The 11,627-nt window shown below is 33.0% G+C and overlaps 2 protein-coding genes across 2 annotated transcripts; both read right to left on the bottom strand.

Moving 5' to 3' along the window:
- Nucleotides 1-395: 395 nt before the first annotated feature.
- Nucleotides 396-5,840, bottom strand: LOC132618750 (DNA-directed RNA polymerases II and V subunit 8A-like). Its single transcript, XM_060333749.1, has 5 exons — nucleotides 5,696-5,840; nucleotides 3,774-3,856; nucleotides 2,737-2,894; nucleotides 1,053-1,147; nucleotides 396-630 (listed from the first exon to the last, which is right to left on the bottom strand). Exons 2-5 carry the CDS (start codon nucleotides 3,844-3,846, stop codon nucleotides 519-521), a joined length of 438 nt encoding a protein of 145 aa, XP_060189732.1. The 5' UTR covers nucleotides 3,847-3,856; nucleotides 5,696-5,840; the 3' UTR covers nucleotides 396-518.
- Nucleotides 5,841-8,580: 2,740 nt separating this feature from the next.
- LOC132617960 (uncharacterized) lies at nucleotides 8,581-9,440 on the bottom strand. The gene is made up of 2 exons (XM_060333024.1): nucleotides 9,219-9,440; nucleotides 8,581-8,969 (listed from the first exon to the last, which is right to left on the bottom strand). The coding sequence occupies exons 1-2, from the start codon at nucleotides 9,366-9,368 to the stop codon at nucleotides 8,691-8,693; spliced, it is 429 nt and encodes a 142-aa protein (XP_060189007.1). The 5' UTR covers nucleotides 9,369-9,440; the 3' UTR covers nucleotides 8,581-8,690.
- Between the last annotated feature and the right edge of the window lie 2,187 nt (nucleotides 9,441-11,627).

Genomic DNA, 11,627 nt, shown 5'->3' with positions numbered 1-11,627 from the left:
ATAATTGGGCTCATTTGACTTAGCTTATCTAAAGCAGCTTATAAGCTGAAAACAACTTATAAGCCAAAAAAAATAAGTTAGACTACCCCAACTTATTTTTTTTAGCTTATAAGCTGTTTGCAGCTTATAGGCATAAGCCCATCCAAACAGGCTCTAATAGGTTTCAACACCCCAACATATATAGGAGCTTTCGATCCATGGTCTCCGTTAGTATCTCAGTTACATTCTTTTGTGTCCTAGAAACTGAGCCCACCATACGATTTATCATGTGTAGCTTAGCTCACAATTACAGTCGAATCTCTCCATAGCAGAGTCGTTTGTTCTGATATTTTTTGGCTGCTATAGCGAAATGTTGTTATAGAGAACATATAATATAACACAATATGAAAGATCAGTTAAACAGGGAACATGGCCGTTATAGTGAAATATTGTTATAGAGGATGACTGTTATAGAGAAGTCTGAATATACTCCATCGCATTTTAAGTTAAATTGGGTTATTACCAAATTTTTACATCGATTAAACCTTCCTTATGAGAATGAAAAGCTTCTGATCAAGCTCAAACTTAGCTGCAATGGATGGGTCTCCTCTCAGCTGCATCAGAAGTCCTCCAAATGAAACAAAAATGTCTCTGAACACCAATAAAAACCAGTAAATCCATTGTGTCATATTAGTAAAATTAGTGATTGCTAATTGGAAACCAAAAAAATCGAGTTAGTCCCAACAACCAGAACATAGACAACTCTCAAACAATATATTTAAAAGTTAAAGATGAAAGCGAACATACATTAAGCAAAAACGGCAAAACTTCTAGCCCAAAAACAAAAACAGAGAAAAACCAAGTACAGGAAAGTACATTTATATTCCACAATTAAATAAAATAGAAAAGACTCCTACTAGAAAACAAGTCACAGAAATCAAACGGAAATTAGAGTTAACCTAGCATACGGTATATATTGCACCAATGATAAGGCAATCATATCAAAAATATAAATCCATGTTCATGGAAAAGAATATAACATTAATTTATATGAGATAAGTAATCAAACGTACGCTTTCACGTGCTTCCCTGAACCTTCCTCTGAGATCCTATATAGCTTCCCATGCATAACATATTCGAACTTGTCAGCAAGCGATTTCTTGTTACCCTGCCATCAGGTTGCAATACCATTAAGTACAATCAGGTTTTCTAAGAGTTTGACCACCAGAGATAGAACAATAAGAATCAGCAGTCAAACAAAAAAAGGAAGAAGGGAAACAAAGACAAGGAGGAAGTTCGTACAAGCATTTGCCTAACAGTTGTGTCAGGCGTTATCTTTAAGCATTAATGTTTTATTTTCAAGCAGAAGAATTAAGTATCTTCTCAAGCTTGTCGACATCAATTTTTGTATTGGGAAAATTACTCTCTGAGTATTTCAGTTATCTAGCTTGAATGGGTTGGGGCCGTCGAAGCAGCCACTAATGCTTGCATTAGGGTAGGCAGCCACTAATGCTTGCATTAGGGTAGGTAGTCCACGTCACACCCCTTGGGGTGCGGCTCTTCCCCCGATCCTGCTAACACGGGATGCTTTGTGCACCGGGCTGCCCTTTTTTAGTTTGCATGGGTTGGGGGCATGGTAGAATATTTGGCATATATTAAAGACTTCCATGAAAAGTAGCTTTTACAAACATACATTAATTTAGAGCAAAAAGTACGCCTCAATCCCAAGCTAATTGGGCTCAACTATATAAATCCCCATGAGAGGCTCATTCTACTAACACAAAGGATATCATCATGACTAAACCTTAACCCCAACTAGTTGTTATAGCCTATATGGATCTTTTACTTCTCTTGTATTCTGTTTTTCTTGAATGATAAACCATTTCACCTTAGTAAGTGTTTTAAGTAAACCAGGTGTACATTTCATGCACTATTGTCTATGCTCTTCCCACTAGACCAAGGCCCTGGGGCATATGTCGTTTCTTCGCATTCTTAACTCTTTTATTGCTCCTTTATGCAAAGGAAATCCTAAGAGTAGTTCAAGGACCAAAAAACATTTCACTATCCTCCAAGTAACACAATAGATGGATACTTCTGTGCTGATTGGCAATCGGATACATGCCAATACAAAATGATTAAACCCTTCACTGGCAGATACAAATTGTTTGTCCTGCCCATCATTTTAGAACCCAATTGAACAGCCATCACAAGGTTATATCATAAGGAATCACACCTCTGTGGAACAAAAATGTGTCTATGACATCAAAACAGAACCACAAAAAAATTGATATATTCTCTAGTTTCTAGTTCTAGTTAACAGTTGAGATATGTAAAAGATGAGATTTCAAAACAATTCCAGATAGACAGGGTCACAGAACCAAATATTTTCTTAAAGGGGTTCACTTGTTCGAGATGTATATTTTTTTATTTTTTTTTAAACAAAAAAATACATTCTAAATGCCTGTATATATAGCAAGTTTGTATTTTAATGAACATACATGTTTTTTCACGTCTTCATCAAAAGGCATTTGATGTTTCTTACTTGAGTGATTCATTATGGAAGTTGAAAACCTCAAATTTGACTGGATTAAATTGTTTTCAGTTTTCTTTTCTGAATCTTTCTGATGCATTTTGACTAGTAAGGCCTAATCTGTAGGAAAATCCCAGAGACTTCAAATCACAAAATTTAAATTAAATCATACAGGCTAACACTTGCAAAATCTACAAGGATAGACATAAACCACTACAGCAAATTACCTGAATGAAATAACCAGTATCTGGTGTCCCATCCAAGTTCAAAGTAGATGCTAAAATCATCATAAATTTCTCTTTTACGTGCATAGGATATATTTCAGTGTTTATATCCAGCAGCATGAACATATCAAACTGCTCACTCCGTGCTTCAATGCGATTAACTACAAAACGCACCACATATTGGATCACATTATTTGCAACCAAAAAAAAATGTTGCTGCAGTTTGATAATTGATGGTGACAATAATAAACAAAACATAGTCCATCATATGCCACATATCATGGTTTTATCAAGAAAACTGCACAAACTCTATATATTATTACTCCCTCATAAGTACAATCAGCAATACACTTATCAGTACTGTAGTGCTCAATGCTCCCAATAGTTATTTGGTCAGTCCATGGCATGCAGAACCACCACAACCACATGTTCCTAAGCCCCTTATTGCTCATGAGAAAGAAACTAGAAGGTACAACTATATAAACAAAGAGTTGAATCATAGTTACCATTTTCAAAAAAAAAACAAAGATTTGAATCACCTAAAGCAGAAACTATTGCAAGGAAGGTCACATAAAACCATATTTTGTCTCAAAGGCAGCTCTTACTGTACGAGAGATGATGTTGAGAAAAAGAGTACTTAGTCCAGCAAATATGAATAGATTTAGAAATCCATTACAGGTGCACAAAACTTTTATCACAATTCATCTGGAGTATTTACAGTCAACTACATGAATACTACCCTTTTCTTTTTCTTATTAAAGGCCGCCATCTTTTTCTTAACCTTTGATTTCTCCTAATTGCATTAGGTCTACCGTGAAGAAACTCAACTTATATTCAAGTGGTGTAACACAACCATTTTGTCACTTCCCCTTGAAATAAAGTTGCATTGATAAAAAGTATCAAGATGATTAATTCAATGTTACAGATTCATTGATATCTACAGATTGTGTGTTGTCTCGTAGTCTAAAATTCATTCGATTAACAGATTACAAAACATGAATATATTCATTACAGAGGGGAAGAATGATAATTTGGCATACCTCGATCAAATTTCTTCCCATCAGGATCTTTCTGAGTGACTGTAAATATATCTTCGAAAAGAGTTTCAACCATCTTGAAGAACCTGAAAAGATCACAACCATAAGCTATTGGTGGACAAAAGAGTGTAAAAGTTATCAGAGACATATATTTTACAATTATCTAACATTAAATTTATGACTTTTGATTCTAGAAAAACACTTTAAAAAAAGGGATTAGGGTGAGGGTTTTGTCTTGCAAGAGACTGAGGGAAAAAAAAAAAAGAGGGAATCTTATATGTGGTGCAGTAATGGCGACTAGAGAGAGCCGAGTAATGGTATTTGTTAAATCATTTACGAAATGAACTACTATCTGTTAACGAATAAAAGCATAGCTCATTTTACTTCACTTTACTACTAGTTTATCAAAGTACTTCGGCAAACAGAATTCTAGTTGAAAGTGTTTAAATAACTAATCGAGCAAAGATATAGGACCTTTTGCTCCAAAAAAATGCTACCGACGTAAGCATGCTGTTTTGACAAAGCACAAGCAATTAAGACATTAATTGAATTATTTTTGTAACGAGCTTATGTTGGAAGAGGCAGAGAACTTGAATTATTACAATTCTTATAGAAGCTTCTCTAAAAGAAGGCAATTCTATTGTAGCCAAGCAAGTTTTCTACTTTGCAAATAACGACTAAGTCATGGATCTCCTACAAAATAATAAGGATTCCAGTACATGCTTTCTAATATGGACAACTACTACATTCACCATATCTATATATATTCTATCAAAGAGCAACGAAAACAGAATAACGATGACATCACGAATCAATGCCTCTAGTGTCTAAACACGAGCGAAAATTAATACAATCAAACCTCTCTAACATCCGATATTTTTTTGTTGTTATAGGGAAATATTGCTATAGAGAACATATAATATAACATAACATGAAAGATAGGTTCCACAAATAACATGGTTGTTATAGTGAAATGTTGTTATAGAGAGCCCGACTGTAACACACAATGCATGCCAGAACACAGAATATCATTTATTACTCCCTCTGTCCCATATTAGTTGTCTTGTTTCACTTTTCTTCGGAGTTAAATTGGATTAGTTCAATTCAATATTTTAAAATTATAATTTAGATATTTAAAACTAGACGTAAAAAGTACTACAAGTTGCAATTCTTTTCTTATTAATATGGTGAGAAAATATATCTTAAAATATCAGTCAAATTTATACTTTTAAAAAAGGAATGTGGACAAGTAATATGGAACGGAGGGAGTAATAAATATCACTACAACAACAACAACAAGATTGTCTCCCTTTACTTATTAGTTCGTCCCAAAAAAATTGGCACATTTCTATAAATTAGAAACAATTTAACTTTATGAGATGATTTACAATTACACAAATATCTAAGGCTTGTTTTGGACCACACACTTCAAAAGTCTTATTTTATTTCTTAAATTTTGTGCCAAGTCAAACTAAGACAATCTTTTTGGAACGGAGGGAGTAATAATAAATATCACTAATAAGAAAATTACTTCCCCGTCCTAATTTATAAACAGCTGCTTGCAATTTGAACCATATTGAAAAAGTTTCAGGGTATTACTACAAGTGTTGCTACTTATATGCCGCAAAATAGAACATGTCAAAGAAACTAGAGGACCTCATCGATCAAATTTGTTTGGTCAACATTCTAAAATCAGCTTATTTTGAAAATTACTTTTTCCAAAATTGCGTACTTTTGGTGTGAAGCACTTTGTCTTTGGCTAATCACTTTTAAGCATAAACTGGTGTTTGGCCAAGCTTTTATTCTGCTACTCCCAAAAGCACTTATTTTAGGATTGGCCAAAAACCTTACTTGTTTAAAAAAAAAAAAAAAAACCTAGTTGATTTCAGAGTTTAAAGTTGTAAAAGAAGTGCAGAAAGTAATACCTGATAACACCGCGATAGATTCGACAGCGGTACTGAAACTAGCGAGGAGCACGATGGAATTTTAGATATATGGAGAGAACATTATAATTTGGGAGAATAACATTTTCGGTCCCCTGTTATTTATTTTTCCGAAAAGGCTCTTCAATATCCCTAACATATTAAAAAAGTCTTTTAATTTTGGATTTAAAAATATCCTTCTATTCACCTTTTAGATTTAAAAATACCCTTAAAGTTTATTTTTAGCTCAAATATACCCTTAAGACTTATAAATATCCTTCTTTTATTTTTGGGTTTAAAAATTTTCTTCTATTCACCTTTTAGGTCTAAAAATACCCTTAAAGTTTGTTTTTGGCTCAAATATACCCCTCACATAAAATTTTATAATTGGTTACACATTTTAATTTAAGAATAAATAAAACCCATCCAATTTTTAAGACCCATACCCATTGACCCATGGCAGTTTTGGTTGCAATCCGTGGCGGAGCCACATACACATATTACCCCTTCGGTGAAAAAAAACACTGTTTTTACAAGGTTAAAGTTATTTTTTATGTATATATATTAGATGTTAAACCCCTTATGCTTCTTCGTATGTTTACTTTTTTATATTTTGAACCCCCTCGGCACAAATTCTGACTCCACCACTGGTTGCAATGATTGTTGTTTTCTCTGCAGCAGCATCGGCTCAGGAGATTGGAGTGGCTCGGGTACCGTCACCTGACGCCGAAGCTGCATTCGCTTGGCTCAATCTAGTGCATTATTAAAGTTGGACTCTTGTGTTGTCATATACCCTATTTCTTCTTCCTTTTGTGTCTCTGGTGGTGATTCTGTTACGTTATGGTTCCAAGACTTCCAGTTGTGTTTTGGTGAATGCTCTCTTAACAAATGCTTGTACTGGAAGATTACAATTAGTTTAATCCAACATGAAACAATACTGGAGAAACAAATAGCACCAGAATTTTGAGCTGAAGAACAAATTGAAACTAATGTTTCATTTTGTTAAAGCTTTTAGCTTTGTGGAATTTACCTTTTAGTATTACTCCTGTTAATTTTAATCTTCTGGTCATTTCTGTCATTTAAGCTTTGTGGAAAATGATTATTAAACCTTTGAATGTAGATGGTTAAATAGTATTACCATGGGTCAATGGGTTTGGGTCTTAAAAATTGGGTGGGTTTTACTTATTCTGAAATTAAAATGTGTGACCAATTATAAAATGTGATGTGACTTTTTAAAAGAGTTAACTTTAACTTGTTAGTTTGAGGGGTATATTTGAGCCAAAAACAAACCTTAAGGGTATTTTTAGACCTAAAAGGTGGATGTAAGGGTAATTTTTAGACCCAAAGGTGGAAGGAGTGTATTTACGAGTCTTTTTCAATAGGTTAGGGGTATTTATGAGCCTTCCATTTTTTTTTTCTAATTTTATTCCTTCTGATATATATAACTCATTACATTAATCTTCAATCGCGTGATTTGGGTCCCTTTATTAAGAAAATATATTATATTCAAATTATAATAAATTAAAATAATTTTTTTTCCTCTGAAAATGTAGTTAATATAGAAAATTTTAAATAGTTTCTTATGTGTACATATACAAAAAACAATTTTACAAGTTAGTTAAATCACCAATGTATTAATTCTCAGTGACATCCACATAGGTCAAGCGGAATACATATGGTTACAGGCTGATTATGAGGGCATGCAAATATCCTAACTTTTAGATTAGTTAATAATCTCTATATGTGAAGGTGATATATACGTATTTTCAAATTAAATTAGCTCTTTGTTTCTTAAAAATGAAAGGAAGTTTCAAGAAAATTCGTAGTAATGTTAATCTGAGAAATAATAAATACATTTCCTAATATATATATATATTTGAATCTCTCGTATTTGAAAACTTGAGACGGAAGAAGATATGTGAAAAAGAAAAAAGAAAAAAAGATATAAAAAGTAAATCTGCCACCCATCAACAGAAATGCCGACAAACATAACACTTTATCGTTCCTCTTCAATTCTTCTCTCTTTAATACTCATCATTACAGCATTATTATATCAAGGAAAAGTTCTTCAATTCTGCCCTCAAATTGTAAGAGGGTAAGAAATATCAGTTTCTCGAAAAAAGGAGCTATTGGTTTAAGTTAATATCCACAATTCACTGTGGACATCACTACATCAAGAAACGATACATAGAAATATTTTTACACAGTAGACCTTTTACTTTTTAATCTTTAATTTAGTTTAATTTCTTGAGTATATTTGAAGTTGTTTAACATTCTTAAAATGGGAACCAAATGACCAGCCGATAAGATTTGACTTGGGAGAAACTCCAAATCAAATCACAAATGCGGAAATTAAGATAGATAGAAATTTAGAAATGAGATTTAGAAGAAAGAAGGGATTTAATCAACTACAATTGTGACTAATCAACATAGAAAAGGAAATCTACACCTATCAATCAACAATCTAAGATGAATTCAATCCAAGGAAATAGAGATTTAAACTCATACATGAAAATCTAATCCTAAATTATCCAAGAGAGATTCAAGGTAAGAGTTAAGGGAATTCACCCACTAATCCTAATACTAGCTAGTCCTAACTAACCCAAAAGTGGTCTTTGCGAAAATAACCCCACATGGGCCCTTCTTCACTTGTATTGCAATCCTAGCCTCGAGTTTGCCCTCCTAGCCACAAATTGCACTTCTAGTCATGTTTTCACTTCTATTCCAGATTTTAATATTAAAGGACATTTGGGGACATTATATCTGTGAGTTTTGGACTGAACTAATTTTTTAAATGGCGATAATAAAGAATCAAACACAAGTATCTGGTCCTTTTTGAAGTTAGTACGAAATAAAACTCATATTTAATAGTAATTCATAATGTTAAATTTATTCAAAAAAAGTTACAGCTCAAATTTCTATTGATATTGCATAAACCATGTGTACAGAAAATTGATACGACAAAATATAAGATTTTTAGCAATTATTACTAAATAATTTAAGCAGCAACATGTGAAGTACTAATGATCGCCGATTCCCTATCAACAACTTTCTTCAAGAAACTGTTCTCTTCAAGTACCATTTGAACTGGCAAGAACCCTAAACCATCAGCCATTGCCACCATCATCTCTTTCGTCTCCTGTTTAAATTCCTCCATATCCACCGTCCCATTTGAGTTGCGATCGAACTGAACAAAGATTGAGCTATAAACTCGAGTAACCTCATTTGGATCCATTTTCACGTCAATACCAAAATGTGTATCGAAGACCCTTAGCCCCTGCAACCAATGGCAAAATCAAGAATCTTGTTAAGAATGTTCAAGATTCAATATATATCTATAAAAAGTAAATTTTGACTTATATATGCAGTATAATTATCCGACAAAGATTATTCAATACATATCTATAAAAAGTAAATTTTGACCTAGCTACACAATATTATTTTCTATATACACAATATTAGTTTTTCGACAAAGGGTGTTCAGCTGATCACCCTTCAATCTACGTGGCTCGATCACTACGTATACCTGTAGCTCCTTCAGCATTTCCGGATAAGAAAGCATGCCGTCATGGTCTTTATCGAGGTTGCTGAAGCGCTCCGCGATAAATTCGCTAAACGCTTCTTCGTCTTCCACGAAGCTAAGAATGGTGGCACCGTCCAAAATTTGTACACTCATTTTGTGGTGTTGATTTGTAGCAGCTGAAATACACTGAATATATTTTGTTGTGCTGATGGAGAAGACTCATGCTTTATGATTCTATTTATAGGCAGGTAAAAGAAGCTTCGAAGCTACCAATTAAAAATACTTTTTGTCAAGTATTATAAGACTAACAATATTGAGTTGCTGTTTTATTACAAGTACTAGTGAGAAAGTGGAATGAATTGTAGGCCCACTGCCGGCTATTTTGAATTATCGCACACAGACTACTAGTAATAAAATATTTTTTGTAGGAGTGAACAAGAGCATTTATATTTGTGTTGGTCACAGGCAAATCTCAAGACTGGTCAACGCGGATGTCTGACTTTCTTCTATCCTTTTTATAATTGAGAGATTATAAGAATATAACTGTTATGACATATTTAAAATAATTAATTTTATAATCAAAAACATTTTGACATAAGTATTAAGACTGCAATTTCAGTATAACCACAAACATTTTGACATAAGTATTAAGACTGCAATTTGTAACGGATTGCTCCGTTACAAATTAGTGACAGAATAATTTTCGTGACAAATTTCGTTAAATATGGAACACTATCAACTTTGAGTTGCTAGTTTCGGCAGTGCACTAGTAAATCTTATTCTAGGAGTCAACTAGACTAATAAAGTGCCAATGTATTTTGAATTTCTCGCACACAGATTAATAATAAATCTTTTTTGTAAGAGTCGACCAGTGCATTTATATTAAGTGTTTGCCATTGGCTAATCTCCGCAGTGGTCATTATAACGCGGATGTTGACTTGGTATGAGATACTCTAATTAACCTACAAACAACATATTCCATTTAATTAGGTAATACTCCAATAAAAAAGAGTGTCCGCTTAAACTTTATTTTTTTAATCAATTACACTTAGACTGCTGGATTTCTTTTCACGGAGAAGATGAGTCCCTTCTCTATATGTTCTTCGTTTCTCTGTGTGTGTCTATGGCTTGTTGTCACTTTGTGTCGCTGCGTGTGTATAAGTGGAGGAACGTGCAAAGGAAATGGGGGAGTGCAGGTGGGTACGTCGAGGGTTGTTTTCTGATAAACGATTTAACATTTAGTCCCCAATTTTCTGATAAACGATTTAAAATGGATAACCATCGTTGCGTATTAATTTAGTTTTAGAGTCCAACAACGTGTGTTATTGGAGGGTCCACAATTTATTTATTTATCTATCAAATTTAAATTCAAATCACGTAATTCCCTTGTAAGTATGAAGCACAAGCTACCTCCTTTTTTTGCATTTTGTTTCAGATTTAATTTTAGTTTTAATTTTAAAATTTTAGTAAGGAGAGGTGGGGTTGAGGCAGGGGGTAGTTACTGTGCATTTTTTCTTTAAAAGATACAAATACAATATATTTATAATTTTTAAATTCTAAACAATAACTAATACCTAATTATTAACTAATTTAATTATTTTTTGTCCTAAAACTACCATGTGTCATAATCTTATGCTGCCACTTGTCAAGATCCTAGAGCAAACTATCCTCATTTTAATAATATATAGATATAGATTTCGTATGTAATGCTCATGCAATTGACTCTTCATCTTCTTAATTTATTACTACAACTCTTTTTTTTTTTTAATTGTCTTTATATGGGCTTTTAAATATAGTTAATGATAAAAATGATGGAGAAAATGTCAAAAAAAGGAGAAAAAAGATAAATGTCAATGGAGGTCATTAAGATGTGCCGCATAGGATTGTGTATTCTTAGCTTTATATTATGCTCCCTCTGTTTCAATTTGTTTGAATCTATTTCCTTTTTAGTCCGTGCCAAAATGAATGACCTCTTTCCTAATTTGGAAACAAATTCACTTTGTGAATGATTTACAGTCACACAAATTTTCAAGACTTATTTTGAACCACAAGTTTAAAAAATCTTCCCTCTTTCTTAAATACCGTTTCCAGTCAAATGAGTTCATATAAATTGAAACGTAGGGAGTATATAGATTCTACTCTATTACAAAGCCATCATATTATGAGCAAGCTATTTAGCGTGGAGTCGGTGGACCATGGGGCCAGTTGTAGAGTGCTCTAATTTTTATATAGTACTACTAAGTATTTTTCTTCAAAAATATATTCAGGTGTTGCCAATCGGGATTTCTTACTTCTAGTTAAAGGACATAGAAAATAGTGGTACCCTATAATTTCAATTTGACTATATGCATATATTTTTTATTCACATCTAAGAGGATTCTGCTGCCAAGCAATTATATACTTATATGGTAT

This window comes from Lycium barbarum, chromosome 11 (genome assembly GCF_019175385.1).
Source record: "Lycium barbarum isolate Lr01 chromosome 11, ASM1917538v2, whole genome shotgun sequence".
In the NCBI taxonomy this organism is placed as follows: domain Eukaryota; kingdom Viridiplantae; phylum Streptophyta; class Magnoliopsida; order Solanales; family Solanaceae; genus Lycium; species Lycium barbarum.
This window is presented reverse-complemented; position numbering and strand designations above follow the sequence as displayed.

Excerpts from the sequence above, each read along its gene's own strand:
- LOC132618750 (XM_060333749.1), bottom strand. The coding sequence starts at position 3,846 with ATGGTTGAAACTCTTTTCGAAGATATATTTACAGTCACTCAGAAAGAT. Across the intron at positions 1,148-2,736 it reads ATACTGGTTATTTCATTCAG|GGTAACAAGAAATCGCTTGC; the intron begins GTAATTTGCTGT and ends ACCTGATGGCAG. Across the intron at positions 631-1,052 it reads TCAGGGAAGCACGTGAAAGC|AGACATTTTTGTTTCATTTG; the intron begins GTACGTTTGATT and ends ATTGGTGTTCAG.
- LOC132617960 (XM_060333024.1), bottom strand. The coding sequence starts at position 9,368 with ATGAGTGTACAAATTTTGGACGGTGCCACCATTCTTAGCTTCGTGGAA. Across the intron at positions 8,970-9,218 it reads AAATGCTGAAGGAGCTACAG|GGGCTAAGGGTCTTCGATAC; the intron begins GTATACGTAGTG and ends CATTGGTTGCAG.